This window comes from Scleropages formosus, chromosome 24 (assembly GCF_900964775.1).
Source record: "Scleropages formosus chromosome 24, fSclFor1.1, whole genome shotgun sequence".
NCBI classification, from domain to species: domain Eukaryota; kingdom Metazoa; phylum Chordata; class Actinopteri; order Osteoglossiformes; family Osteoglossidae; genus Scleropages; species Scleropages formosus.
In genome coordinates, this window is record NC_041829.1 from 4,914,311 (window position 1) to 4,940,685 (window position 26,375).

A 26,375-nucleotide genomic window follows, 5' to 3' on the forward strand; every position below is an offset into this window, starting at 1 on the left:
TACTTCACTGCTTTCAGACATCTGAAATTTGCTGTCTGCTGCTATGTGGAATATAATCAGTCTCACACTTCCTCCCAATACTTGCTGCCTCACCACATGGTCACATGTAGGATAGGTGTGCTGCTTGTGGAAGATGCCTGGCTTCTCAGTTTACCCCATACACTTCATTTATGACACGCATAAATGGCACACTAGAGATGAAGATGAAAACAAAACTGAAGCATCCATGTATTCTTTTTGCTGGCTGGCAGACAAACAAACTTTAGCCTTGACTTTACTGAAAAGCACAGTAAATGGTATGTTTTTGGTAACCATGTAATAAAACTTGTATGTATATTATTATTATTATTATTATTATTATTATTATTATATAGCTCTTGGGCAGTCAAAGAATGACTTATAATGGGATTTGATAAAGAACTAATGGCGATGACACACAATGACAAACGTGCAAGAAAATATTTGAACACCCATAATATTTATACATCATTTGATGTACAAAGTTATAATCCATTTCTATGTGTTCTATATCGTTCTACTAAAAGCCGAGTTTAAGATACAGGATAAATACAAGCACTCACAGCAATGAAACTACCAAGGTGTTCCAAGAGAATAATTTAATCAGTAATATGGGATCAACAATACAGCTTAAATTATTTTTGCTGGTTGGAAACAATTTTCCCTAGAAACACCCAAAGTTATCTGTAAATCAAGGTAAGAGAAAACTACACCAGGGAAAGAAGGTGGAGAAAATATCAAGAACAGAGTAAAATTTTTTTTTTTTTTTTGACTTGCATTCAAAATGTCAAAGCACATACTACACATAATAGTTCAAGTACAGCGTGTACAATGGAGTCTGGAGAAACTGTGGTTTCAAGACGGTCACATCAAGCAGTGGAAATACGCTGCTCTGCAGACAATAGCCTCCGAGAACACGGACCAGACACGGTAAGTCGAATTCCTCCTGAAAGAAGCAGATGACAACACCTCACTGAAAGCCTGAGCTGACCTCGAAGTATATACGAAGGTAAAGCACTGCACTGTGGAACTCAGGTTGTGACAGAGCAGAGGGAGCTATGCCATGGTTGAAAAAGAGCCAGTCATGGCTGCAGGTTCAGCCAAATGGAAGAGCAACCATTTATCAAAAAAGCCAAGAACTAGGGAGAAAACGCTTGGAGAAACACGCCTCTATTACGGAATACATGCAATTTAAGTTCCCTCTACCATCGGTACTTTGCAGATTTAGCCTTATGGTCCATAATTTAATGGCTATCAAATGAATTTGGCAGCCATTCCAATGACATTTCGTGCTGCTTTTTCCACTTCTGCCTATTTTCCCTCTAAGAAATTAAAACAAAATAGTTTTGACAAGCAACGTATGGGTGAGTTGACTCACAGGGTTCGCTCAGAGGACCCACAGGGAGTGAAGGGGGGCAAGAAGAACAGCAGAGAAGAACTATGCAGCAGGGTGCTGAAGTAAGCCCAGCCCTTGGTTCTTGCAGTTCGAAAGTCCCCGACATCCTAGTTAAGCCCTTACTCTGCTTTGCTAGTTTCTGCAGCCACCGGTGTAAATGGTAAAAAGAATTTAATATGTTTCCATATGCACCAAGATCAATTAACAAAAACCCAACCTGCAAAAGAAGGAAAAGCGGCATAAAAATGGGTTCTTTAATTCCCACACATTAAAGATTCCCGTAACTTTGCCTGTGCAAAGAAAAGCCTCAAAGTAAGGTGAGCAAAGTAAACAAGCTTAACAGAAGTGCCCTACCAAGGTTTGGACAGTGTGTTCAAGCAATAAAAAGCAGAAAGACAAATTGCTCAAGACCTCTCTAAGAGTCCATAACAGCAGCCTGGAAGAAAGTGTGGCAGGATTTCAAAGGGGGAAGGGGAGGAGGAGGAAAAAAAACAAAACACTTTACATCTTTACAAAGTGAAAGACTCCTCGTTTTCAAAATACATCAGTACAATAAAGACATTCTTAACCAATTATATGTATGGCATTACATAACAGTCTGATCAAGTACACAAGCGGACCTACAGCATGGTCCAAACCTCAACTGGAATACATCAGAGGCTTTTAATGAGAGACAGGAGGGACGCGTCTTATCGCAGCTGCCAGAAACCACTGGCTGACAAACACTCAAGTGACCCATGACATTAGCGTGACAAGGCAAACCTTCACGCTCACAGGGTCTTCGCAGGACACAAAGCTGCAGTGGGGAGAGAGAGCATGGAAAGCAGACCTTCCGAATCCACCGCGTGTCCTCCTTTCGGCCAATCAGTTCGAGGTACAATATGAAGGATCGGTAACTGAGAAATTACGACACAGTGTTACAGAAATCATACATTTCACATCCTGATTCTGCTTTTCCTAACAATTTGCTCACTGTTATTGCTTGGCCATGGTGCTCCAGAGACAATCCTTGAAACACAGGGTAAAAGGGGACTACTCTGGGGTACGCACTGAATGAAACGCAATTCCACTGAAAAGCTATCACACATACATTCACTCATACGCTACAGGAAACTCAGGATCACCAATATACTTGGAACACGTTGTTCAACAATGATAGGAAACCAGAGAACCTGAAAGGAACTCAGGCAAACTCCAGACAGCCTGAGATGGATTCAAACTGGTGCCCAAACACACAGCAAGAATCTATATGGGAGCAGGGTTACCTGCTGCACCACTGTACAAATATAAACAAATCTAGAAGTAGTACAACCCAGAACTTGTACTTGACTTAACAGCCGTCATACCACAGCCTTCATTTTTTAATGTATATTTTCATCCATCAGGTAAATGTAGCTCTATCTGGCCATGGTACTCCCCACTGATGTATCATACGGCACAAGACAAAGGTAACTTTATAACAGTGACAGTGCGGAGTTAGAAAACTTACAGATGAGGTCTGGCATCTCTGAGGACAAGCTAAGCGTTGGAGTTCTCTAAAGAGCATTAAAGAAGTATAAGCTGTTAACACCAGCCTACAGATTATGACAGCTAAATTCATTTTGTGAATGAGGCCCTTTGGGACTGAGGTACTGTATGAGATCAGGTGTGGGTCGCCCCTACCAGGTCCAGTGCCCGCAGCCGTTTTGCAGGGTACGGAGGAAGCACAAAGACAGCGGTCTCACTATGAACCTGGTTCTGTCCATGATAACAGATTCGCAGGGAGACACCAAGTAAGCATCATCCCTGTGCTGGAGCAGAGCTCCGAAGTATATGCTGCTAAGGAGTGTGTGTGTGTGTGTGTGTGTGTGTGTGTGTAAAGAGATCTTATGCCAGAGAACACTACAGATGAAGCAAGATATGTCAAAGCAGGTCTTCTCCACAGCAATGGGAGAGGTGCACGTATTGTCAAATGCAGAACCCTTTGTTCCGTCTATGAGCCTTCATCGCAAAGACTCCACACTTGTTTCTTCATCAAAAATCGTGGATATTCTGTTCTTGTATTTTCCATTAAAATATAATAAATCCTTCAGGAGCAGAAATTCATAAATATGCAAGCAGTTAATCATTACATAACAGTGGCATCACTGATTTCGGACAAAGCGCTTGACAGACTTTAGTACTGGTTGCGCAGTTGGGACCAGGAGCCGTTTCTCTGCACCTTGGCGATTGATCTCGTTCTGCAGGAGTTCTTCCATCGCCTCTTCCTCTGCGATGTCCAAAGGTGTCTCCCCCTCACTGTTAACCACCCCCACGTTGGCACCTTGGCTGATCAAGTACCTGCAGGAGTACACAACATACTTAGCAGCACGCTTGGAAAAAGGCCGACATTGATGGCACAATTCACAAGTTAAAACCATCCCCGTCTGCTGTGTCAAATACCACTTATCCCTGGGGCACTTATTTCGGAAGCCATTACCACAATGTAACCAAGGGACAAAACATTAACAGTTACGTAGTTAACACCTTTGCCTAGTCCAACATAAAATTCTAGGTTTGTGTAACAAGCAGCTTTAGAGTGATTTACATTTAAGTTTACATTACTTCATTTAGCAGATGCATTTCTCCAAAGTGACTTAACTGATAACTCTGCATAGTGTTCAGTGGATCAGCCCACACACATTATTCACCAAGGGGACTCGCACTGCTAGATACACTACTTACAATGGGTCACTCATCCGTATATCTGTGAAACGCACTGTGTCACTCAGCACGTCTGAACTGTGGGAGGAAACCCGTACGGACACGGTGAGAACGTGCGAACTCCACACAAACCAAGTGGGGATTGAACCCACATCCTCTCACACCACCCAGGTGCTGTGAGACAGCAGCGCTACTTGCTGTGCCACCATTCTGTTCACATAAGTTACCCACTTCCACAGCAGGGAATGCCTAGCAAAGTAATTCAGGGTACCTTGATCAAGGACAGTATAGCAAGAAGTGGGATTTGAACCCAGGATCTTCCTGTTAAATAGTGATGGCCCAAATCAGTACATTGTTTCTGGCCCTATATGTCGAGGTAGAGAAACTAAATGATTTTCTTCACACTTAACAACCCTAACACTATGAAGTGCCTATTAAGTCTAATCGGCTCATTAAAGGAGTACAGCATCTCAAACTACCGAAAGGGATATAAAAAACAAACTCAGAGCCATGTTCTCGGATGACATCTGGCTAGAAGCAGACGATCAAGAACTAACCAGCTTGCAATTAACTAGCTGGCTGCTTCACTGAGCTCTTTCTCCATTACGTTACCTCCATCACTTGCCAGTTTCCTGAGTGCCACATCCCTCCAAGAGCAAACTGCCAACAGCCATTCTCACAGAACAAGGAGGACTGTTCCATGACACACACCACACGGACTATCCAAGGGAAGGACCATGGCTGTGCGCTCGGCTTAGTAGATTACATTAAAAATTGTACTTAGCCGACACCTCTGTCCGAAATAGCTTATAATATTAGATACACTTCATTACACTAAATCATTAACCCAATAATACAGAAGAACAACGTAATAGTCACTCTCATACACACACGCAGGAATTTAGAGTCACCAATTCTCCTGAAACACAAGTTGGACTGTGGGGGGGGGGGGGGAAAAACAGGAGCACCTGAAGAAAACCCACACAAAACTGAGATGTGACCAAACTCAGGTCCAATCACAGTCAAGGTACTGTAAGGGTACCAGTGCTACCCACTGCACCACTGTGCTGGCCCAACTTATTTCGTAATTAACTGTTAGAGGTAAGGGAGGTTGCTGTCACATTTGACTCATTCTTACACAGGCCTATTTAAATCAATAAGGCTTACACACATAGCTACAACTTTTTTTTTTTTTTTTTTTTTGGAGGAAGCCGGTAGTAAAAATATTTTGTACACAATTTTATTGCTTTATCAGTCAAACTGAAAAATGGAAGGGTGGAAAGATGTCCCACAAATAAAATACTGTCAACCACATTGCCCCGCATAAACTGTCAAGTGTAATCTGTTTGCATACAAGAGCAACCAACCTTTCCATTTAACTGACCTTTAAAAAAAAAAAAAAAAAAAAAAAAAAAAAAAAGGGGGGGGGGGGACACCCCCCCCCCCCCAAACAAGCCAGCTTAAGTGTCTGAAGTCACATCTTCCAGATTCACACAATTACCCAAGTGAAAGTCCAGATGTTTAAATGTGATACTTATAAAACCATGAACTGTGCTAAAAATCCAAGAGAAATAAACATAATAAAATAAGCCTTTTGTTACTTTAATATTGAGGCAACAGGGGGTGCAATGGTTAGAGCCACCGCCTTACACACAAAGAACCCGGGTTTGGATCCCACCTCCAGCTTAATCGAAGTACTCGCACTGAATTGATACAGTCAACATCCAGCTGTATAATTGGGTAAGTCACTTTAGAGAAAAGTGTCAGCTAAATAAACCAAAAAACAAATATACATTACATTTACATACATTTAGCAGATGCTCTTCCTGGAGAAGAGCATCTGCTAAATGTATGTAAATGAACTCTGTAGCGTTATTAGCCCCACACACACGCACACACACCTTATTCACCAAGGTAACTTACACTGCTGGATACACTATTTACACTGGGTCACTCATCCATACATCAGCGGAACACACTCTCGCTGCGTTACTCATATTATGGGGGAACCTTAACAGCACATCTTTGGACTGTGGGAGGAAACCCATGGAGAAACGGGGAGAACATGCAAACTCCGCACAGACCGAGCGGGGATCGAACCCACATCCTCTTGCACCACCTAGGCGTTGTCAGACAGCAGCGCTACTCGCTGTGCCACCGTGCTGCCCACACTTGATCTGGCAAAATCTCTCCTTCTTACTGCAGATGTGAAGCTCCTGTTACCGAGCGCACGGTGCGATGGTGTGCTCCGTCATACAGCTGCACTGACTGCTGACTCACAAAACCATTAGCAATATCCTTTTCATATTACTTTCTAATGCCAGGCCTGTGACCCTAGGACTGTGCCGCCTAGAGAAATACGAGATCAGCCCGTCCACCACCCCCTGTTCAACGCATGGCAAACCACCGAATGCGCCTTGAAGGTGTTGCTTCTTGGACACAAACACTGACTGGTAATAGGGACAAAGCAAGTCATTCAGGATTGCATAATTTCACACTGTGTAGTCAGATACCAATGACACAACTGCGTGTAATAAATGAATACATGACTTTTGACAGCGTTGCAATGGCCCCAGCAGACAAAGATTCGAAGTTGAGATTATCAGCTCAAAAAAACAACGTGATGCTGGAAACAAGGGCACAGCCCACTTTGGTAAGTGGAACAATGAGAGCGGGGAGCTGCTCAAAGCTGTCTCGATATAAACGTCAGCAGCGAGGGTCTCTGATGTCTGTATGCCCTTTTCTATAAATACTCTTTCCATTGTGCCTCATAAGGTTAAACAAAGAACACCAAAAGGACATAACTTCATATCAACGTGCCAATTTCAGCTGCAAAAACACTGACTGCCATAGGTTCCTGGAACCCAACCAGGAGGCCACTGTCCAACCATGCAGAAGGAACTTGAGGAGGTGAAAAGCACAGGAGGCGAAAAGCACAGGAGGCCTGACAGAGCAAAATCTCAGATAGGGCGCATACGGGGTTATGAAGCCAAACCAGGTAGCCGTGTAACCGAGCCTAGCTGTACTTAAACTGGATTAAGCAAAAGTACATTTAAAAACACAAGGCACCGACATGGGAATTGAGCCCGTGGCTGCAGCGTCAAGGGTTCTTCCCAGCATGCCACCCTGGCTGTCTACAAAAGATGTAGAGATTTCAGAATGGCCCACAAGTTAGGTGTACATCATGCAGCCCAGACTCCAGAGCAACACACTCAAACCTCACTCGCCAGCGAGGACCAGGGGTCCCACTGACCCCCAGACAAGTGAGCAACTACTGAAGTCACCAAGGACCAACATAGTAGTGAGGGCCAAACAAAGCTCTCATAAGGCTGGAGGACCAAACAAACAATCTATTCTTTTTCTCCTTTGAACTACATATTCACACATTTCTTCCCTTGTTCTATTCATATACCATACTTTTATGTATACTTTATCACAATGAAAACAAGGAAAAGGAAACAGACAGGAAGTGACATTTCTGTGCCTTGATGGCATTTTCTACATTGAACTGCTATGGCGGGGGGGGGGGGTAAAGGGCGGTCAGGCCTCTCCTTCCTCAGTACAAGATGTGGTTCCCCAAGCCTCAACATGCACTTGGTTCTGCTATTCCTGGCAACAACACACAAGCCATTTAGCTCAAGATGCTTGTGTGTACATTCTTCTCATTTCACACTGAAATGCAGATGATTTATTTACACTAACATATATGGAAGAAACCTACATGAACACAAGGAGCACATGTAAAGTTCACAAAGACTGAGCTGGATTCAAACCCACAGCCCAGGAGCTGTGAAGCACCAGCACCACCTATCTTACACCACTGTGATGTCACAATTATGCTCAAAAAATATAAAAATGCAAGGTTGGAGGAATACTTACCAGTACAAAATACCTACAAGACTTAATGCAATACCTATATCATCAGTCACAACCTGAAACTCAAAGGACTGTGTCACTAAGATTTTGGGTAGTCACAATCTGAACAAATCAGATTTCAATTCTGGACCAGCATCTGACAAAAGTTAAACACACTGCTTATTCTTCAGGAATCCCTCCTGGTGCAGATATATACCTCAAATTCACATGTTACAAAAAGTGCCAAACAATCCCAGCTGGAACACAGATCTTAAATTCTCACCAGCAACTCTGTGGTCCAGAACCAAAGCAGAAGCGCTCCTAACTAGCACCTGACACTGTCCGGAATGTGACATTGTGGCTCTTTGACCCAAGATCCAGAGGATGACTTGACTTTGTATGCATTTGTCTTTAAAGCGCTTGTACAAAGAAGAAGAATAAGTGGAAACAGCTTCAGGAAAATAGTTAGCCTTAAAGAGCTCAGTCTGGGTTTCTTCTGAGAGGAACATCAAGGAAATGCCATGTGTCCTATGAGGATTAACAGCCACACCCTCCATGAAAAACTAGCTATCTGTGGCAAGAAAGGCCAAGAACTTAGGGAGGACAAAAGAATAGAATCAGCACCCAAAAACAGTTCAGGGTTCCTGACTGGCAGGTGATGGTCAACAGTCAATTTGGAGAGAAAAACTAGATGATTTCCGCTCCCCATCATAGAGCCGTAACAAAACCTAGATAGCATTCTGTAGACTGAAGTTTCTAGAGAAGTCATGTTGTTTGCGCTTACAGTCCCATGAGGAAAAACATATAGAAGAGGCCAATGAGAGGAAGATGAAGTATGAGGAACATGTGAAGCTGTTCCACTCGAAAGGTTGGAAGGAAAGATGTGTATCCATCAGTTAGGCCTGCTGTCTTTGGACCCAGAGAGCAGGGGTTTAAATAACCACATCTAGTTGAAATACCCTTGAGAAAGGAACTCACCCCAAATTACCCAGCTGTATAATTAGATAAAATAGTTCAAGGTAACTTAACACTAGGTGGCTTTTAAGAAATGAAAACATGCAAGTCGTGTGCTGGATATCACTGGGAGTCATTGCAGGAAGTCCATAAAGACTGCTCTCCACAGCCTCGGTAACGTGTAAATCAGAAGAGCTGAGCTGTAGGTTCAAAGCAGTGCAACCTGGGTGCACTCCGGGGTCTGACGAAACCTCATTATGTCACCTGGGAAAGCGTGATGTTGAAATACCCGAAACACCCGGTGAGCTCAGGTTACATCACAGATGGCGTATACAGGTGTACTGTAAGATGTGTATAAGAAATGGCAGCAAAAAGCTTGTAGGCAACTCAACAAGATCTAAAGACACAGAGAAACCCCCACACACTTACTCAGCAATGTCTAAGTAGCCACAAGAGGCAGCAGCATGAAGGGGGATCCAGCCCTCATTGTCAGGCTGGTTGACGCAGGCCCCGTGCTCCACCAGGAAGATCACCATGTCCAGGTTATCATCTATGCATGCCTGCAAGAACGGAAAGGAGAAAAGCTGGTCAGACACTATGATGTGATGACATTCTCAGTGGTCTGTTTTTCAGGTCTAGTCTTACATACAAGTGAACTCATTGAACCCCGCTCCCCCCTCTTCGAGTCATGGCTATGCAAGCAAGCAGATGTGCTCTGAGCGGCGGCCAGCACACGAAGGGCGAGCTACGACCTGACTGATTGCTCCCGCTCCCTTAGCGGGAAGAGGATTCCTGAAAGAACACTTTTCACCGTGAGCAAAGTACAGTAGTCAGACAATGCAGTGCATTCAGCTGTTATCCTAGAGGTCACTGCATTTTCACCGCAGCTCACCTCGAAAAGGATCATCCGATAATCGCGCAAGTAGATACCTTTCAGCTTGGAAAACACAGATGGGTCAAGTATCTCAGCCCAATTTAATTAACACTTGCTAATGTCATTCATTACTTATATAACTTGAGCAGTCAGCAGTCTAAGAAGATCTATGTAATTTTGGAGCTGTTAAAAGAAAAAAAAAAAGTTCCTTCAAGAAAATGAGTTCAGTGTGTATTACAGCTCTGGAATTCCAAAGAAAAATATTTTGATATCATTGTTGATTAAATATTTAATGATGCAATTCATAAGTCATTATGAATGTTTAAAATTGGCAAAAAAAACTAAACCTGAAACTACATAGCTGCAAATGAACTAAACCCAAGTAACGCTAACAGTCTTCATTTTAATAACAAATGAGAGACCAGCATCCACAAGCAAGAGAGAAGAACAAATGAATGCTGTGACAGCTCGAGGAATAGGCTGACTAGAGGCACCCCACCATAGATCAGACTGGGAGAAGTAATCCAGGCACACAAACGTGACAGAAAGCGATTTGGATCAACACTTGCAGATCTTCTGCCAGAGGCTATAGTCAGAGATTCTAGTACCTACAGAACTTCAGGAAGGCACACCTTTTCACAAGGTGGATGAAAGCTGCACCAAGTTCTTGGAGGCAACAACCACAAGAGTAGCAGATGTGATTCAGAGAAATGCTGTGATAAAGTGCAGCTATAATTCTATATGCAGAAGCTTGCCAGATACTAAAGGTGCATCTGGACCTCAAGATCTCACACAGCTGCAGGATGCAAGGTCTTACCAAGCCACTTGCAAATGGGTAAAAGCTCGCCTCCAACTCTGGCTGCTTGCTGGTCACATACACAAGGTCCAAAACTGAAATTCAATTCTCATTTTTTTGGGCTAAAACATGGTGGAATGACCCGCCCCCAGTGTCCCTCAGAGTTGCTAAATCCCTTCTACATTCGAGAAGTCTCAAAACGTCTTTAACACCCACTTCTCTCACGAGCTCCCTTCTGCTCCATTGACTTCCATCACACCATCTACCACAAACAGCTATGAATTTCCTATTAATCCTACACCTAAAAGTGGTATCAGACAAGTTGACTGCCCTTCAATAATCACACATCAGCATCTGAAGCTCTGTGGTGAAATGCACTTTACTCTTCCTATGCTGTAGGTAACTTTGGAGAAAGGCGTCTGCTAAACGAAAGAAAGTCAATATAACATTATTAGTGTGCAGAAGCAAGGGAACAGAGCAGAAACACCGTGACATCTTTGGTGTGAAATCAAGGGCCGCAGCTCCATTTTAAAAGCACCTAACTACAGTCATCTGTTCACAGCCTTCATCGCTGATGACTGACAAGTATAAGAGCTGCTGGCCACATCAAGGGCCTTAGCTGGTAATGTAGCGATGGGGCAGAGAGGAACCGCACACAAGGCAGCGAGTCGGGTGATCTTGCCACACTTGCATCTTGCAGGCTTTGGTGATGCCGCTGAAACATAAGACCAGCAGCACGTGAAGAACAGGGGACATATCCCAGCCCTGACACGGGGACACACGGGAATGTGTTGGACTCCCGCAATTTTACAGACATGCCTCTGATTAAAAAGAACAGTATGAATGTATTGGGGGGAGGGGTAGCGATACCTCAGAGGCCAATGACGCATTTCGTGTAAACCTGTTTGTCCAGTCCTGAGGAGCCGTCAAAGAAATGTGCCTCTCTCTCTCTCTCTCTCTCTCTCTCTCATTTAGATTAATGGTCATCTACCCTACGCTGAATAGACAGGAATCAGGCTTTTGTCCAAGTTTTTTTTTTTTTTTTATAAATTTGTTAGACATCTGAACACGAACTTATTCGGACTCACACTTGCTGAAGCCACCTGTCCCGAGCGGGGTCACGGAGAGCTGGAGCCTAACCCGGCAACACAGGGCGCAAGGCTGAAGGGGGAGGGGACACACCCGGGACGGGACGTCAGTCCGTCGCAAGGCACCCCAAGCAGGACTCAAACCCCAGACCTGTCGGAGAGCAGGACCCGGCCAAACCCGCTGCGCCACCGCACCCCCTCTGAACTTATTCAGCAGAAAGTAAATAACAATCCTTATTTTTTCATGAGCATAATACTGTAACTGCTAAAAAGCACCATTCATATATGACCAACCAGTGAACAAAAGGCTGTATACCCTGTCCATCTCCAGGATATGGGTTGGAGACTAGACATAAACAATTAAGTCCACTAAGTATTCCATGTAAAATAAAAAACCCTTACAGGGTAAAAGCAGGTTTTCCCTCAGAGCTTTCCAGGAACAACTGTGATCAACTCTGAAACACAACTCTTGTGGAATACTACGTCACCGTCTTTTCATCGTAAACGGTCAGGTCGCAATACTCTACACGAAACTGCGGTAAATGTAGAGAACATTAAAAGAATTCTTAAGAGAGAAACAATAAACTGAAAGATTATTTCAGCTGCACAACTGAAAAGAACATTCCCCCTGGATGCAGTACTATATTACTCCATAGTGTTTACTGTGTTCTGACTTTCTATTGTCTTCTAAACCTAGTTAGCATACCTGGAAACATGAAAACATAGAATTGAATTAAAAAAAAAAAAAAAAAAAAAAAAAAAAAAAAAAAACCTTAAAACCAATTTAAAATGATTCGACACAGTGGGGAACATCTGCATTGCCGATTCATGCATGAAACACATGCAATGTTACCAACAGTAAGGACCACCTTATGTTATCTGTAAACACTTTGGAAAGCAGTTTAATGCCAGACTATTTGGGTGCTTTTTACTGCCAGCTATTAGCTGGTCTCAAACACAGGTCACGTTTGCTTGGCAACAAACTAATTTGTGAAAACAGACAAGAAAATACAATCAAAAATGAAGGGGAAAATGCTTGGATCTTCAAAAAAAAAAAAAAAAAAAAAACTCGGAACTTGAACATTTAAAACACTAGCACTCAGTCTACACAGTTGCACTTCTGCCACCATAACATTTACATAGCATTTATTCATTCAGCAGATGCTTTCCTCCAAAGCAACATACATCTCAGAGTACAAGTGTATCCTTTAAAATGACTGACCTCAAGCCTCGATTGAAAGGCAGACATAACATGTGACGTAAACTCACACGTGCAATTTGCCCTGTAAAATTCCACGCCAGCTAGTTATGACGAGTCCCAGAGGTAGGTGAGGAATTCCTATATGGCCTGGTGCAACCTTAATGAGTGCAGAGAACAGTGCTGACAGCAGGACCTACATCCTAGACAGCCACCACATGGAGGGGGGGGGGGATGCAGTGAGGCCAACTAAACATGGGTCTGCAAGCAGCCCTCAAGCACACCCTGGGGGGCCCAATGCACAGAGGTGAGAGGAAGGAGCCTTTTGTGGAAGCGTGCTAGGAAAACAAGCTCGGCACAAAACGGATAACCTGCTTTCTTCATCATTCACCGTAGGTGTTTAGTAATGGGTCCTGAATCATAACTGATTAATGCTAACCATTGAAAATCAATTTAACGAACATTAAACGATATTTGTGCGCTCATACGCTTCACAGCAGCTCAGTTCCCAAAACCTCCCACTGCAAACTACGAGAACTATCACAGCTTTAGCATGCAGAAACTCTTCTCTCCACTTTGGCGAACACCTCCAGCTCAGCTGTGCAGAGATCTTGACTCTTACAGACAACTGCACTGGAGCCCATTCATTTTGCAAAGTGCCAAATGCATCTGCTGGCATCAGCCTTACCCTAGTACCTCCCAGTGATGGCTAAGATGTTACCAGTAAGACTTTACTCGCATTGTTTTTGATTTGTACAATGTTAATATTATGGGCAGCATGGAGACTACTTTTTCAAGATGCCACCTTCCATTTGACAGACCCAGGTTTGAATCTCACCTCCTGCTACTCTGTCATCCACTTGATCAGGGTACTTACTCTAAATTGCTCTAAGTTACCCAGCTGTATATCATCCCACCATCTGGAAAGCAGCAGCGCAGTCAAAGTATGTGCACAAGTCAATAAAAAGGACATGCAGTCAACAAAACAAGTGTAGCAGGAGACTGGGGGCCAACTGGTCAGCATGATGCTGGAATGAACATAGCAGGAACTGCCCCGAAAGCCTTCCAAAGTCACCGTGAGCACCACAGGAAGCAAAATGTGCCCCGACAGCCCATGGGGCCAACAGCGCAGATGACCTGTATCCACAGCAAACCGCCAACCTCCGATGACTTGAGCACTGACTCAAGCCATGCATTCGGCTTGGTTGGTAAAGCACGGATGCGTGCCGCAGAGGAGCTCGCATTCAGGTCATAGGAAGGAATGGGAATGAAAGCCACATTCCTGAACATCAGCAGGAACACCACCCACGCAAAACAGATTCATTCCAACAGTTCCTGTCCTGTATGCCATCACCAAAACATCTTACTAGCCATGCGTAAAACGCTATCTTGGACAGTACAACAAAGAGGATCCAACGAGTAAAACTGAGACCACATTTTAAAAGAAAAGTTCTGGGCCATGCAAACGCATTCAAATGAGGGCTCCACTGGAATCGAGAAATACCGAACAGACTCAGAACGACAAAATCATTTTATTCCATTCAACGTCTCCCTCCTTTAGTCACAGCCATGAAGTGTCTACCAAAGAGAAGTGAGGACAGAAGGGGGGAAGAAACATTTAAGCCAGCGTCTAAATCTTTGCTCAGAGCACACCCAAAAAAAGAAGTTACGACCAGAGCATCCCTGTTAAAAACAGCTTTAAAAAAAAAAAAAAAAAAAAACTGGACCATTGTGCAGGCTGGTGAGGGCTTTGTGAGGAACCCAACCTAATAAAAGGAGACTTTCTAGTAAGGAGTGAGGTCATCCAAATGTCTGCGAGAGGAGAATCATCGAACGACGAACATCCATGAGCAGAACAGATCCCCAGTGGGGTTGGGGCAGGGAGTCTTCGCTCAACACCTAGGAGAGGGGAGGTCTCTGGGATTACTCCCAACAGGAACACGAAACCAGCCCCAAAATGCGATATGAAAGGCTGAACACATTCAACAAGAGAACGAGTGAGTGACAAGAGAAAAGGGGCACTGCTTGGACAACACATCTGTCATCACAGCGGTGCCATTCCGATGTTCCCCTGAGCATACAGAAGAGGATCAGCTGTCAAATGAGCCATGGGGGGACGAATACACATGCACAGTCAAAAATAAATCTACATTTATACAGCTTAGTGCTCTACTCAGAGAGTACGTACAATAACTACGAGCTACTCTTGATACACCTCGATGGTGTGAGCAAAGAGGGGTTGCACCTCTGAGGAGAGCCTGCATTGTGGTCTGACTGCACACTTTAATGCTGCTACGGTACCTTCAGCAGTACAGCTCAACACCATACACAAGCTTGGGTATATGAAGAAGTGTCAGAAACAACTGTACGAAGGAGGTCTGGCCACAACAGAGCAACCTGAAGCATCTCACTTCCACCCTCCCACTAATCGGTGGAATGAGTCAACAGGGATGACACATGAGCGAGGCCATGCTGCATTCTGAATCACCACCACACATGGAAACAAGGGCACGGAGACAGCTTACATTAATTATAAAGATCATTACAACTCCGCTCATGTGACGGACAGCGCACATCAAAAAAAAAAAAAAAAAAAAAAAGACTGCAAACTGCATAAAGAAGCAGTTGCTCTGGCATGTTTAAAATCCCAGCATGTAGCTAGAAAAGGGGCTGAACGCTTTTCCATTCTTTAAAAGGCACCGAACCATCTTTGAAAGAAGAGCGAGGAAGCTGGTAAAAGCTCTGCCCTCAACGCATTATCCTCCATAGCATCAAGCCACATTCCTGTCCAAGTTCAGCAAAACTCATCACGATGGGCGATCTCCGAGGACCTGCAGCTTTCTGGAAACACCTCTGTTACCGAATGACTACGTGTCCCGTACAGTCTACCAAAAAAAAAAAAAAAAAAATCACACCTTAAAAAGGAACGGATGCCCACACAGAGCTGCCCTCTGTGACAGCTATTGCCAGCAGCAGGCTTCAAAGACCTAAAGTGCAGTGACAGCTTTTTAATGAAGATTCTACATTGAGATACAACACTTAGTAACCTTCCCACTAGAAACAAAGAGAAAAAAAAAAAAAAGGGGGGAGGGGGGGGGGGTGCAGTTGAGTATTACTACTAATTTTATGTAGTTAAAAGCATCTCAAGACATGTAGGCTTCTGGTCAAAATCCCAGATCCTTAACCACATAAAATATGGAGGGGGGGGGAATTTTTTTCCAATGAAGGGCACAGTGAGAGCATTAAAGATTTCTAAAGAGTAGTATGAGAGAAAGGACGTAATTTATGTCAGTTTGTAACAAGCCAACAGTAATCCGTTTACTACAGAGGAAATAATTAGTCCCAAGTTAGGGCCTAAGTTTAGGTTTTGCGGTGTTGTCAGAAGGTAATTCACAAGAATTGGACAAGATTACCATAGGGCAGCAGGTATAACAGTGATTAAAGTCTGTAGTTTTACAGCAAAGCACAAACTATCCAGCTCCACGTGATTTTTAAAATCATGTGAAGTAAAACTTGATAAGCATCAGACGATAAACAAAACAAAATCTAATCAAAACCATAATCTATGGCATCATGAACTAAAGGGAACCAGAAAGCCTTATTCTGTTCAAAGATCAAGGAAGGAGCAGTCAATGCTGCGGACAAAGAGGACCGCAAACACGACGAAACACACTCTAAATGACAACCTCCGCTTGCTGCGTTTCAAACCAGCACAGATCGCACTGCAAAGACGACAAGCCAGATCCCATTACAGCACGGAGAGAGCAGCGTGCATCTCCTCATCTGACGCCATCGCTGTGAGCAGACTGCTAACCAGAGCACTTGTTCCATTCATTTCCTTTTCCGCAGGCGTTGCGGGGGGGGGCCTGGGCGTAGCACGACTTGCATTTATGTGCCGAGTTGCAAACAACTTTGCCCATGAACATGGTACAGATGGGGCGGGGTGAGGGGCAGCCCGCTTCGTCTCTGAAATGCAAAAATCGGGAGAGTCTCGCTTTCCATTTTACCATCTTCCTTGCCGAACAGAAAAACAACCACAGAGAGATGCTGAACACACTCAGCCCACCGTTAAACAAGGAAATGCTCACAAATATATACAAGATTGGTTTGCCAACAAGGCGCTTGCAGCAGCAGCACGATGCAACCGCTGCAAGATCCAGGGAATCTGTTCTGCTGCAAGACTTAAGAACTGTGGGTAAACCAAGCATTTCACTAAAAGTCACAATGCACCTGTCTATTGGTCTCACTAAACTAAAAGCACTGTCAACACAAAAGGGAAGGGTAATCATGGTTTCAGAATCCTAACAGCTGGCAGAGAAACCCAAACAGAACTTATCACAGGCCTGGCATTGAAAAGTAATATGAAAAGGATATTGCTAATGGTTGTGAGTCAGCAGTAAGTGTAACTGTATGACTGAGCACACCAGCGCACCGTGTGCTCAGTAACAGGAGCTTCACATCTGTAGTTGGAAGGCAAATTTCTGCCAGATCAAGCGTGGCTGATGGGGGGGAAGACTCCAAGACCACCCGTGGCCCCTCCTCTAGCTCCCAGCCTCAGCCGGCAGACTGCGCGACCCTCATCCGGCATGCCAGGGGACAAGTTCCCAGATAAGTAATCCTTCAGGCACAGTTTTGGGTCAACGCACAGAAACAACCCACAAGTCGCAGCCCAGTATCAGCCATGCAGCACCGCACAAGTGTTTCCAGAAAAGGAATTCCTTTCGACAGGCTCGGAGGGCACGAATTTGTGCTGCTGGGTTGGTTAGCGTTAAGGTGGTTCAGCGGGTACCATCATCAGGAGATCCTCCCACTAGGTGGCCTTGTGTAGAAAGGGCCCCACATGGAGCCCCCAGTGTCAACATGTTGCAAGTTCTGTCCATATATGGCGCTAGGATTCCCATGGAAAAACCAGGACTGGGCGGAAGGATGGGGACCGAGCAGCTTGGACAACTATACATTTCTGTTTGGATTACCCTCAACAGCCAGAACACCTCCAGCAGTGCAGAGCTGGCAGAGTTTACATGCAAAGCTTACCCCCTAGGGTTGAAGGAAAGCAGGTGCTATGAGCACATACACAAACAGAGGTCAAACAGTTACTCAGCATCGTCGCATGTCCTCCCTGCACACAGGAAGACCACACGGACACGCCTCCTGCTCAGCAACAGAAAAAGATGCAGCAGTTGAAGGGAGGGGGACGACACCTAACGTTATTTTCATCCAGCCTCCGAAGGGCTGAAGAGCAGATACGCCGTCTCCTACTTGACAGTGGATGATGAAACAAATTAACATATTACATGTGATGAGCAGAGACCCTGCAGTCATCTGGAGGTATGGAAACCTGGCATGTTGAACCTGCTCCCAACTACATAGAATTTTAGCCACATGTATGTGCTTACTGTGAACTGGGCACGCACACGCACAACCGTGTCGAGGTCCCAACCAATGGCAACTTTTTCGCCATCAGCATTGGGCCACCATGGATTCTTCTCCAGCTGCCTGCCGGGCCGCTTGGAAGAAAGACACCGCGCCTGTTCGTTTTTAGGTTTTTAAACTGTGGGCTTTTAAGGTAGTGCCTGAAAATGAAACGGGCCGCTGGGTGGGGTCCAGAGAGGACAGGCAGATAAAGGGCAGTTCGAGGAACAGACGAAGCGCAGCTCGCTGGCGCAGCCTTCGCAAGGAAATGAGGGAAAATAAACACACGCTTCCTGCTTGTCTTTGCCTGAAAATCCTTCCGTCCCCCAATTCAACTCCTAATATTAAATAACAGCTTTATTCACCCAATGAGACACGCCTCATTTTCCAATAAAAGCAAACACCTTAAAAACAGATCTTTAAAAAAAAAAAAAGCCTTTGTAGTTAAGACATTCTGCAGAGTAGTTAAACCAAAAGCCACTGGTTTCTCTGCAATTCACACCAAAAACAGTCAAGCTGATAAAAGCAAAATCTGCGAAACACAGAAGGGTCTCCGTCTGACTCTTTGGTCTCCGCATGAAGACAGACCTAACAAAAGTGTTTACGTACGTCCCTATGTGGTACGATGAGCGTTATTCCCAGGCATAACGCTGGACTGAACCGTGTCCAAATTCATCTGCCGTGCAGCTGGTTTGCAGGTGTATCTCGTATTACCTGTTCGGGGCATTCTTCGACGCAGGAAAGCATGCACGCACGTTATAATTGCAGGCTCCAGCTGCGCAACCATTACATCACCGCTGTCACATGGCCCCCCGTGGCAGCGGAGCGAGTGGCTGTGTGCCGCCGGGCACAGCGTCAGCGTGTAGCCGCCCAGCTGGAATCGCCGTCTAATCCTGAGCGCTCTCATTCATCATCACACACACAGAGCAGTGGCACAGGTCAGACACGCTTCCACACCACAACCATAACCAGACAGCTTAATTGCTTTAGCCAAAGCGGTTTGAGGAAGTAACTGTGGAGGGGGTCTGGAAATCAGTGCTTCCACTCAAGTGCTGCACACTCATATACTATTAAAAAATACACACACACACTTTCTGAACTGCTTGCCCCATACGGGGCCGTGGGGAACCGGAGCCTAACCTGGCAACACAGGGCGTAAGGCTGGAGGGGGAGGGGACACACCCAGGAGGGGATGCCAGTCCAGCGCAAGGCACCCCAAGTGGGATTGGAACCCCAGACCCACCACAGAGCAGGACCTGGTCCAACCCACTGTGCCACCGCACCCCCCTCTATTAAAAAATGATAAATAAATGGGTTACAACTGCTGCAGCTGGACCAAAGGTTGCAGGTTCAAATCCCATCTCCTGCAAGGTACTTGCCCTGAACTGCTGCAATAAAAATTACCCAGGTGTATAGATGGATAAATAATAAGTAGCTCAACATTGGGTCGCTTTGAGGAAAAACAGATGAATTAAAAAATGCAATGTAACCATTCAAGCGATATCTTTAATGTACTTTTTCTACAGCAGAAGCAGCATGGTGTTCAGAAACAAGTTAATTAGGATACTGCGGACAAATTCAGAGGTCAAGAAGTCCATACCGTTTGCTTCCATAAAAGGCTAAGAGGAAACTGAGCAGTTACAGGACAAGTTTGTCATTTGTAACAGATGCCCTCACCTGTGAAAGCGTTTTAGCAGAGCATGGAGAAAATAGTATCCACCCATTTGTTTTCTATTCGGATTGATTCCGCTTGCACTGTCCAGCTGATCAAATAAAGATCTCTCCCATGGGATTGAGGGGCGAGGAAGTATGCTGAACAAACTCTGGCAGCACCATCTAAACATGCAGAACGGGATTCCATTAACCCTAATTTGGGTGATGGGGGGGGGTGGAGAGCTGACAGACTGCGCATCAACTGTGTGAAGAGGCCAGGAAGCAACTCTACTTTCTTGAGGTTAGTTTAGAAAACACAAACAAGAGAGAAGGAAAAAAAAAAAAAAATTCAGCCTGCATCTACTCATAAGCACGTTACATGAACACGGTTGGGACAGCCCATTGCAATTTTTTAAAAATATATTAATTAAAATTACTTTGCCATTATACCTTTGGGTAATTTTGACGGGAGCAATACATTGTAAGTCCTATGACCAACGGAAATGCTGCAGGAACAAGGGATATGAACCTGGGACCTTCTACTACAAGGCAACAACTGTTTAACTACCAGCTGCCCCCGCCCATAAACACAAGTAGATGATGCGAGTTCCACAGAATCACATTGTTTCACTTTAGATGAACACTGACTTGCCCTGTGCCCCGTTCTTCTGCGATAAGCTCCAGACCACAATGATCCTGACTTAGACAAGCAGTTAGTGAGCAAGCATGACTGACTTAAGTGTTTTCAATCTTCTCCTTCTCACAAGAACATCTGCTCCAGGAACAGTAAACGGACTGGAGAAACTTTGGGGGAGCCATCACATTTGCCTTTCCCCAAGTTTCCAAACTTGGTGGACTTTACCTTGAGTGTTCAAGACACCAAAGAGCAAGCAAAGCCCACATGAACCAGTTCCAACCTGTAACAAAGACTGCCCCCCCCCCCATGCATTTCCTTTCTGCACATTTCCATCAACGGCAATATGGCTGCAGGTAACGCAACCAGAAAGCATCACATTTCACACAAGTATGTCTACAGAAAGTGTATGAGATTTCACTGCCTGTCAGCAATGACACATAAGGCTGCGTAATTGCGAGTCATTGTCATCATATACATTTATTCATTTAGCAGACGCTTTTGTCCAAAGCGACGTACATCTCAGCAAAAGTACAATTTACGCATTACATTAAGAGAAGGAGACATAGCTGCAGACATGAAAGTCTCAAGCAAATCATCATCATTATACATTTCAATTAGTTACGCAGTGGAAGACATGCTCGCGTTTCCACTCCAACTGTGCCTCCTGTAACGTGAAACATGGGAACAGTACCAAATTCATCAAGTCAAAACCATTTATCCACAGCTGAGTGAAAGAAATATGATTACTTCTTCCCCCACAGCAGAAAGGTAAACGACAATATGATGGACCTTTTCTCCCAACCCAAACCAGTCAACCGGGCAACTCGTATCACAGTTGGATCTATACTCTCCTAGGCGCCACACCCCACACTGGGAGAACGAATCACTAACCGAAAGGACCCAAGCAGCCCCGTGAGTAAAGTTTCATTCATTTCATTTCACACGAGCTCATCATAGAAGGAAGCGCATAATTCCGGTGTCGATGTCTGGTTGGTCGATCAGCGTTCGGTGCACAATGGAACCCTGCCCTGACAAACGAAACTGCTGAACTTCCTGTGTGCTGGCACGTTTTCAGGAAATGCTCAAAATAAAAAATATCTAACCCTGCCATCATGTCAATCAAGGTCCAACTCCCTCTTGCAGGCAGAATTCCTTAACCTTCCCTCAGCAACATCTAGCTTTATCAGACCAGAAGTAGCAGCTTCTCTACAATGAGTGACAGGCTTCACTATTTACAGTTGTTGCCAGATCATATGGCCTCTCTGCACAGTTTCAAACACAAGGACATCTATGTCTCCTTTTAACGACACGTTCACTATATCAGCGTGAAAAATGCAAAAGCTCTCTTCCATGATGACACTTCAACTTACCAAGACAAAATGAGTAAAACAGGATCTCTTTCCCTATCAACTTTACATGAATTTCTCGCAACTGCCATACAGCCGATATGTATACCTAGATCAAAAAGGCCTGGAAATTGTTCTCCAAAACAATTCAGCTTTTCTCTACTTCATTTCCATGACATGCAAAAAATATTGAAATTTTTAATCAAGTGAATTCTGGGGCATATCTTTAATGGACCATGGCAAGACATTAAAAACACAGGGGGAGGAAACAGCAGGTGCTTCATACCCTGTGCAATTACACAGCAGGACTGTGTCCTCACTGATCTCTTTGGCTGACAGCGTGCCTCCTACATCAGGGAGGCGAGCTGAAGCAAACGGCAAGCGGATGCTAGCCTTGGTCACGGTCCAGCACTCCACCACAGAGCTGCACACATGAGGGAGGGTGTCACATTGTACTGGGCAGAGACTCACCTCCTGCAACCGCCTAGGGCTACAGTACCTCCGGACAGATTATTTATATACCATGCAGGTCAGCGCCGTGGACACAACCACTCTGCTGCTGTGAGGGTCCAAAAAGGAGAGGTAGAAAGAGCAGCTTTATTAATAGCTCTGGTTTATGTCATGCAGCTTTAAGAAGTCTGCCTAATTATCCACAAGATTAAACCCATGATACCGAGTGATCTTCTGGTTCACAATGAGCAAGTTGCTGCACTAATCTGAGCCAGTCACTAGTTAAGTCCATATATGGGGACAAATCCTGCATTTGGCATGCTAGTAAAAGTTCTGCTAACAGCAGTGATCAATCTGTCTCGCTCAATCGCCAGGGTAGATCCCAAAACACATCAGTGCTTCCAGCCACTGAGGTCATATTGAGCAGACAGCCCCAAGGCAGGACTCCCCATAACATCTTAAGCGGCACATTTACAGGCCAAACCTTGTGTCCCACTGTCCCCCCACAACAGGAAAGAGTTGGAGGCAGTGCTGCAGGTTCACATGCCCACGTGAGTCCATTTCCAAAGAGCATCACAACACCAAGTGGTCCCATTCAGCAAACCTAGCAGAAATACTGACATCATGAACATCCAGACTGAGCACCAGCAGCGCAGTGGACAGCCAGTAGCATTGTGGTTAAAGCTACTGCCTTTGGATCCAAAGGTCGCAGGTTTGATCCCCACCTCCGGCTATAGTACCCTTGAGCAAGGTACTCACCATGAATTGCTCCAGTAGAATTATGCAGCTGTATAAATGGGTAAATAATTGTAACCTTAACACTAAATCACTTTGGGGAAAAAAGCATCAGCTGAACGAATAAATGTTCAGTTCAAGCATGGAGGGCACTGCATCGAAGACATGACTGCGCAATGCTAAGCCACTGCTGCACAAGCTCAAATCTGCCTGATGAGCAAGAAAACCACAATGCATGTACAGAATCACCTTCTGGCTACTTTGTTTTGGTGCAAAGAGCATAAAGTGCAATGCACACCTCTGCCAAGGGCACCCATGAAAAGTAGATGTGTACAAACCCACATAGGTGTCTCTTCACGACTTCTGCCATAATCTAATTCTAAAACGGCATAGCTAAAACTCAGTTATACTAAGCATTGCTGTTCACCATAAAGAGGTAAACTTTGCACCAAGATTTAAATCCAAACATTAGCATCCCACCACAGGTTACAGTAAGAACACAAAAACAGGGGTATTTCATGGTATGACTAATACAACCAGCTACGAAGGCTCCCGACAAACCAAAAAAAAGGAAGCTGCTATGACTGATCATTTTAACTTTTTGCTCATCCTGTGGCTATCATAATTTTGGTCAATTTCATACATTCTGAATGAGCAAGAAAAAATTACTGTGTCAGAATCATGACCTTTTATTCATAATAAACTAGCATAAAGCACTTGGTACTTGAAAAAGCAGAGCATTAATGACAAATAGGACAGGAAATGCATAACCTGCTTTAAACTGTCGTCATGGTGACACTACAGGTAATGCCGGTGCCTCACAGTGCCTGAGCTCTGAGTCTGGACACAGGTTTAAATACACCTCGCCGTGTGGAATTTGAATGTTCTTCCTGCGTTTGCATGAGCTTACTCCAGGTGTTGCGATGTCCGCCCAAAGGCACGGGGTACAGGTGAAATCATGATTTTCCCGATTTGCATGTCCTTAAGTGCTTCAGTATACGTGCATTACATTGCTCTGTTGTACAAATGGGGAAATGATTGTTGGTAGATCAATTGGATATCTAATACAGCAAATGCATCAGCACACTTGGCCAGTAAAACTCATTCTGAGTTGCCTTGGGGGAGAATCAGCTGAATAAAAAAAAACTGCTGTGCTGGAGGAGACTTAAGGACACCAACAACATATCATCAACGACAATAACGACGGCAGCAAACATGGATTTTGATTAAAGAGAACCAGAACACTCACTGGAAGCACAAATGCATGAGGTTAGGGTTATGCATGTCAGCACATGGGCTCAGCCAGAATACACAATCATTCGAAGAGAAGCCCTGCAGCATTACAACACATTCTTCTGCAGATATAACCAACCTTGCTCAACTTTGCTCCATACAGAACACGCAAGCACGACTGTCACGTTGGCGAGGCCTCCAGCGCGATTGTATAAAATGTGGATGTTGGGAAGGGAAGTCAGCCTGCTCACTGCAGCATGACCCATTCTGGTATCCCCTAACATGTTTACAAAAACCTGGACACACAGTTATTGTCTGATCCATCACCAGTGGAACGAAGTGCAAGTAGGAGAGCACTCCGCTGTAGATGTTTGCTGCAATATGAAATTAACAACAGACATTTCAGACAAAAGCCTTCCTCGGCATGTGTACAGACACAGAGAAAATGTAAAAATAAGGAACAGACAATATCATATGACTAATGTGTCAAAGAACAGCACCGGACAAAACCTTACAAATAAAGACACGTGATTGGAAAAGATTTCACTACATCATGACGACACACAGTTGGTCACCGGGGCTCATAAATGGCACTAAACACATCCCTTACAATACATACATCTATATATAGCTATAAGTGCTGCCCTACTGAATTATTCTTGCTTTGGGAGGATCCAGCAGTTACTTCTTTTTCCAGTGATCATATCGATTACTTCATATTCATCTTATTGATATTACTTCATAATTTCTGATGCATCACCAACAATCTACCTCTAACTAGGGGGCTCGTTTAAAATTATTCTTTACGTACCTGATCCCTTTGGTCAAAACATTTTTTTAAATGTTAATCACCTTTACAGTGATTTACCCATTTAAGCAACAGGGTATTCCTACCAGATCAATTCACTGCTACCTTGACCAAGCGAGCTTCAGCGAATGGGAGGGGGATTCAAACCCAAAACCCTCAGATTACAACAGGCCAACGGGACACTACCGGCTGGCCTGCAACATGACAACGTTATTGCTTTGATTAGTAATATGAATCACACACTTTTCTCCATTTCCAGAAAAACACAGGTTTGGAAAAGTAGGTGCACAAGATCATGACTGGGGGGGCTAAAGATAATAAATATGGCCTGTTACTAGGTTATCAGAACAAGTCCCTAACCCACTAATTTTGTATTACCATTAATCAAGGTATGTACCCTGTTGATACAGTAAATGTACACAAAGGACAAACACACTGACATAAATAAATAGTTTCACTCATCCCCCCTGCCCCCCCATGAGCATCTTCTCAGCGCCGCTCTCGCTACCTGACACATGATGACGTCAGCTAACTACTAGACTAGCCCACTTGGGACACATTCCCTCCACAGCCTGGTAAAGTATTTACACACAAAAACACAGTAAAAACAGAGTGACACACACAGCCCTCCATGACAGAGAGACAGACCCACACAGACTGAGACCCACCTGAGGCGACAGACGCGGTCCTCCTCCACACACACACACACACACACACAGAGAGAGAGAGAGAGAGAGACAGACAGACTTGTACCGACCTGGTGCAAGGCGGTCAGTCCGTCCACATTGGCGCAGTCGATGTCGGCTCCCCGCTCCAGCATCCGCAGCACCTCCTCGGTGTCTCCGCTCGAGCAGGCGGCCAGGAACACGGCGCTGTCGTCGAATTTCACCTTCGTCTTCTTCTTCTTCAGCACGGGAGGCTCCCGATCCGTCTCCGAGCCCAGCCAGCGCTTCAATTGCTCGTTTCGCTTCTGCTTGGCGTCCGCCATCTTCATCCCCGCGCCACCCTCCGCTTCTTATCGCCCTCTGTGAGCAGGATACACTTTATACCGCCGCTATCCCACAACCCACCGGGCGTGGGAAACAAAACGGGAGGCGGGGCTATCGCAGGGGTGTACGAACGTGCGAACGTGCGTTTCGGTTGGCGGGTACGTTTGCGCTGCGAAACATCGCGAGATAGCCGTGTTGCGTTTCCCGGGCCTTCAGAATTACGTCATCGTCGTCGGGTGAGGGGAGGGGAG

At 44.8% G+C, this 26,375-nt stretch overlaps 1 protein-coding gene across 5 annotated transcripts in view; it reads right to left on the bottom strand.

Annotated features, from left to right (window-relative positions):
* The window catches only part of ppp1r12a (protein phosphatase 1, regulatory subunit 12A), a 48,244-nt gene extending 22,075 nt beyond the window's left edge, over window positions 1-26,169 (bottom strand). For 3 of the 5 annotated variants that reach the window (XM_018755987.2, XM_018755986.2, XM_018755989.2), the window contains exons 1-3: window positions 25,893-26,169; window positions 9,335-9,465; window positions 3,615-3,733 (exon numbers count right to left, since the gene is read on the bottom strand). In XM_018755987.2, coding sequence (XP_018611503.1) covers window positions 3,615-3,733; window positions 9,335-9,465; window positions 25,893-26,129 — 487 coding nt within the window. In that variant the 5' untranslated portion in view covers window positions 26,130-26,169. The remainder of the gene's footprint in view (window positions 1-3,614; window positions 3,734-9,334; window positions 9,466-25,892) is intronic. The other 2 variants (XM_018755991.2, XM_018755990.2) reach the window with 1 other exon arrangement.
* Window positions 26,170-26,375: the final 206 nt, after the last annotated feature.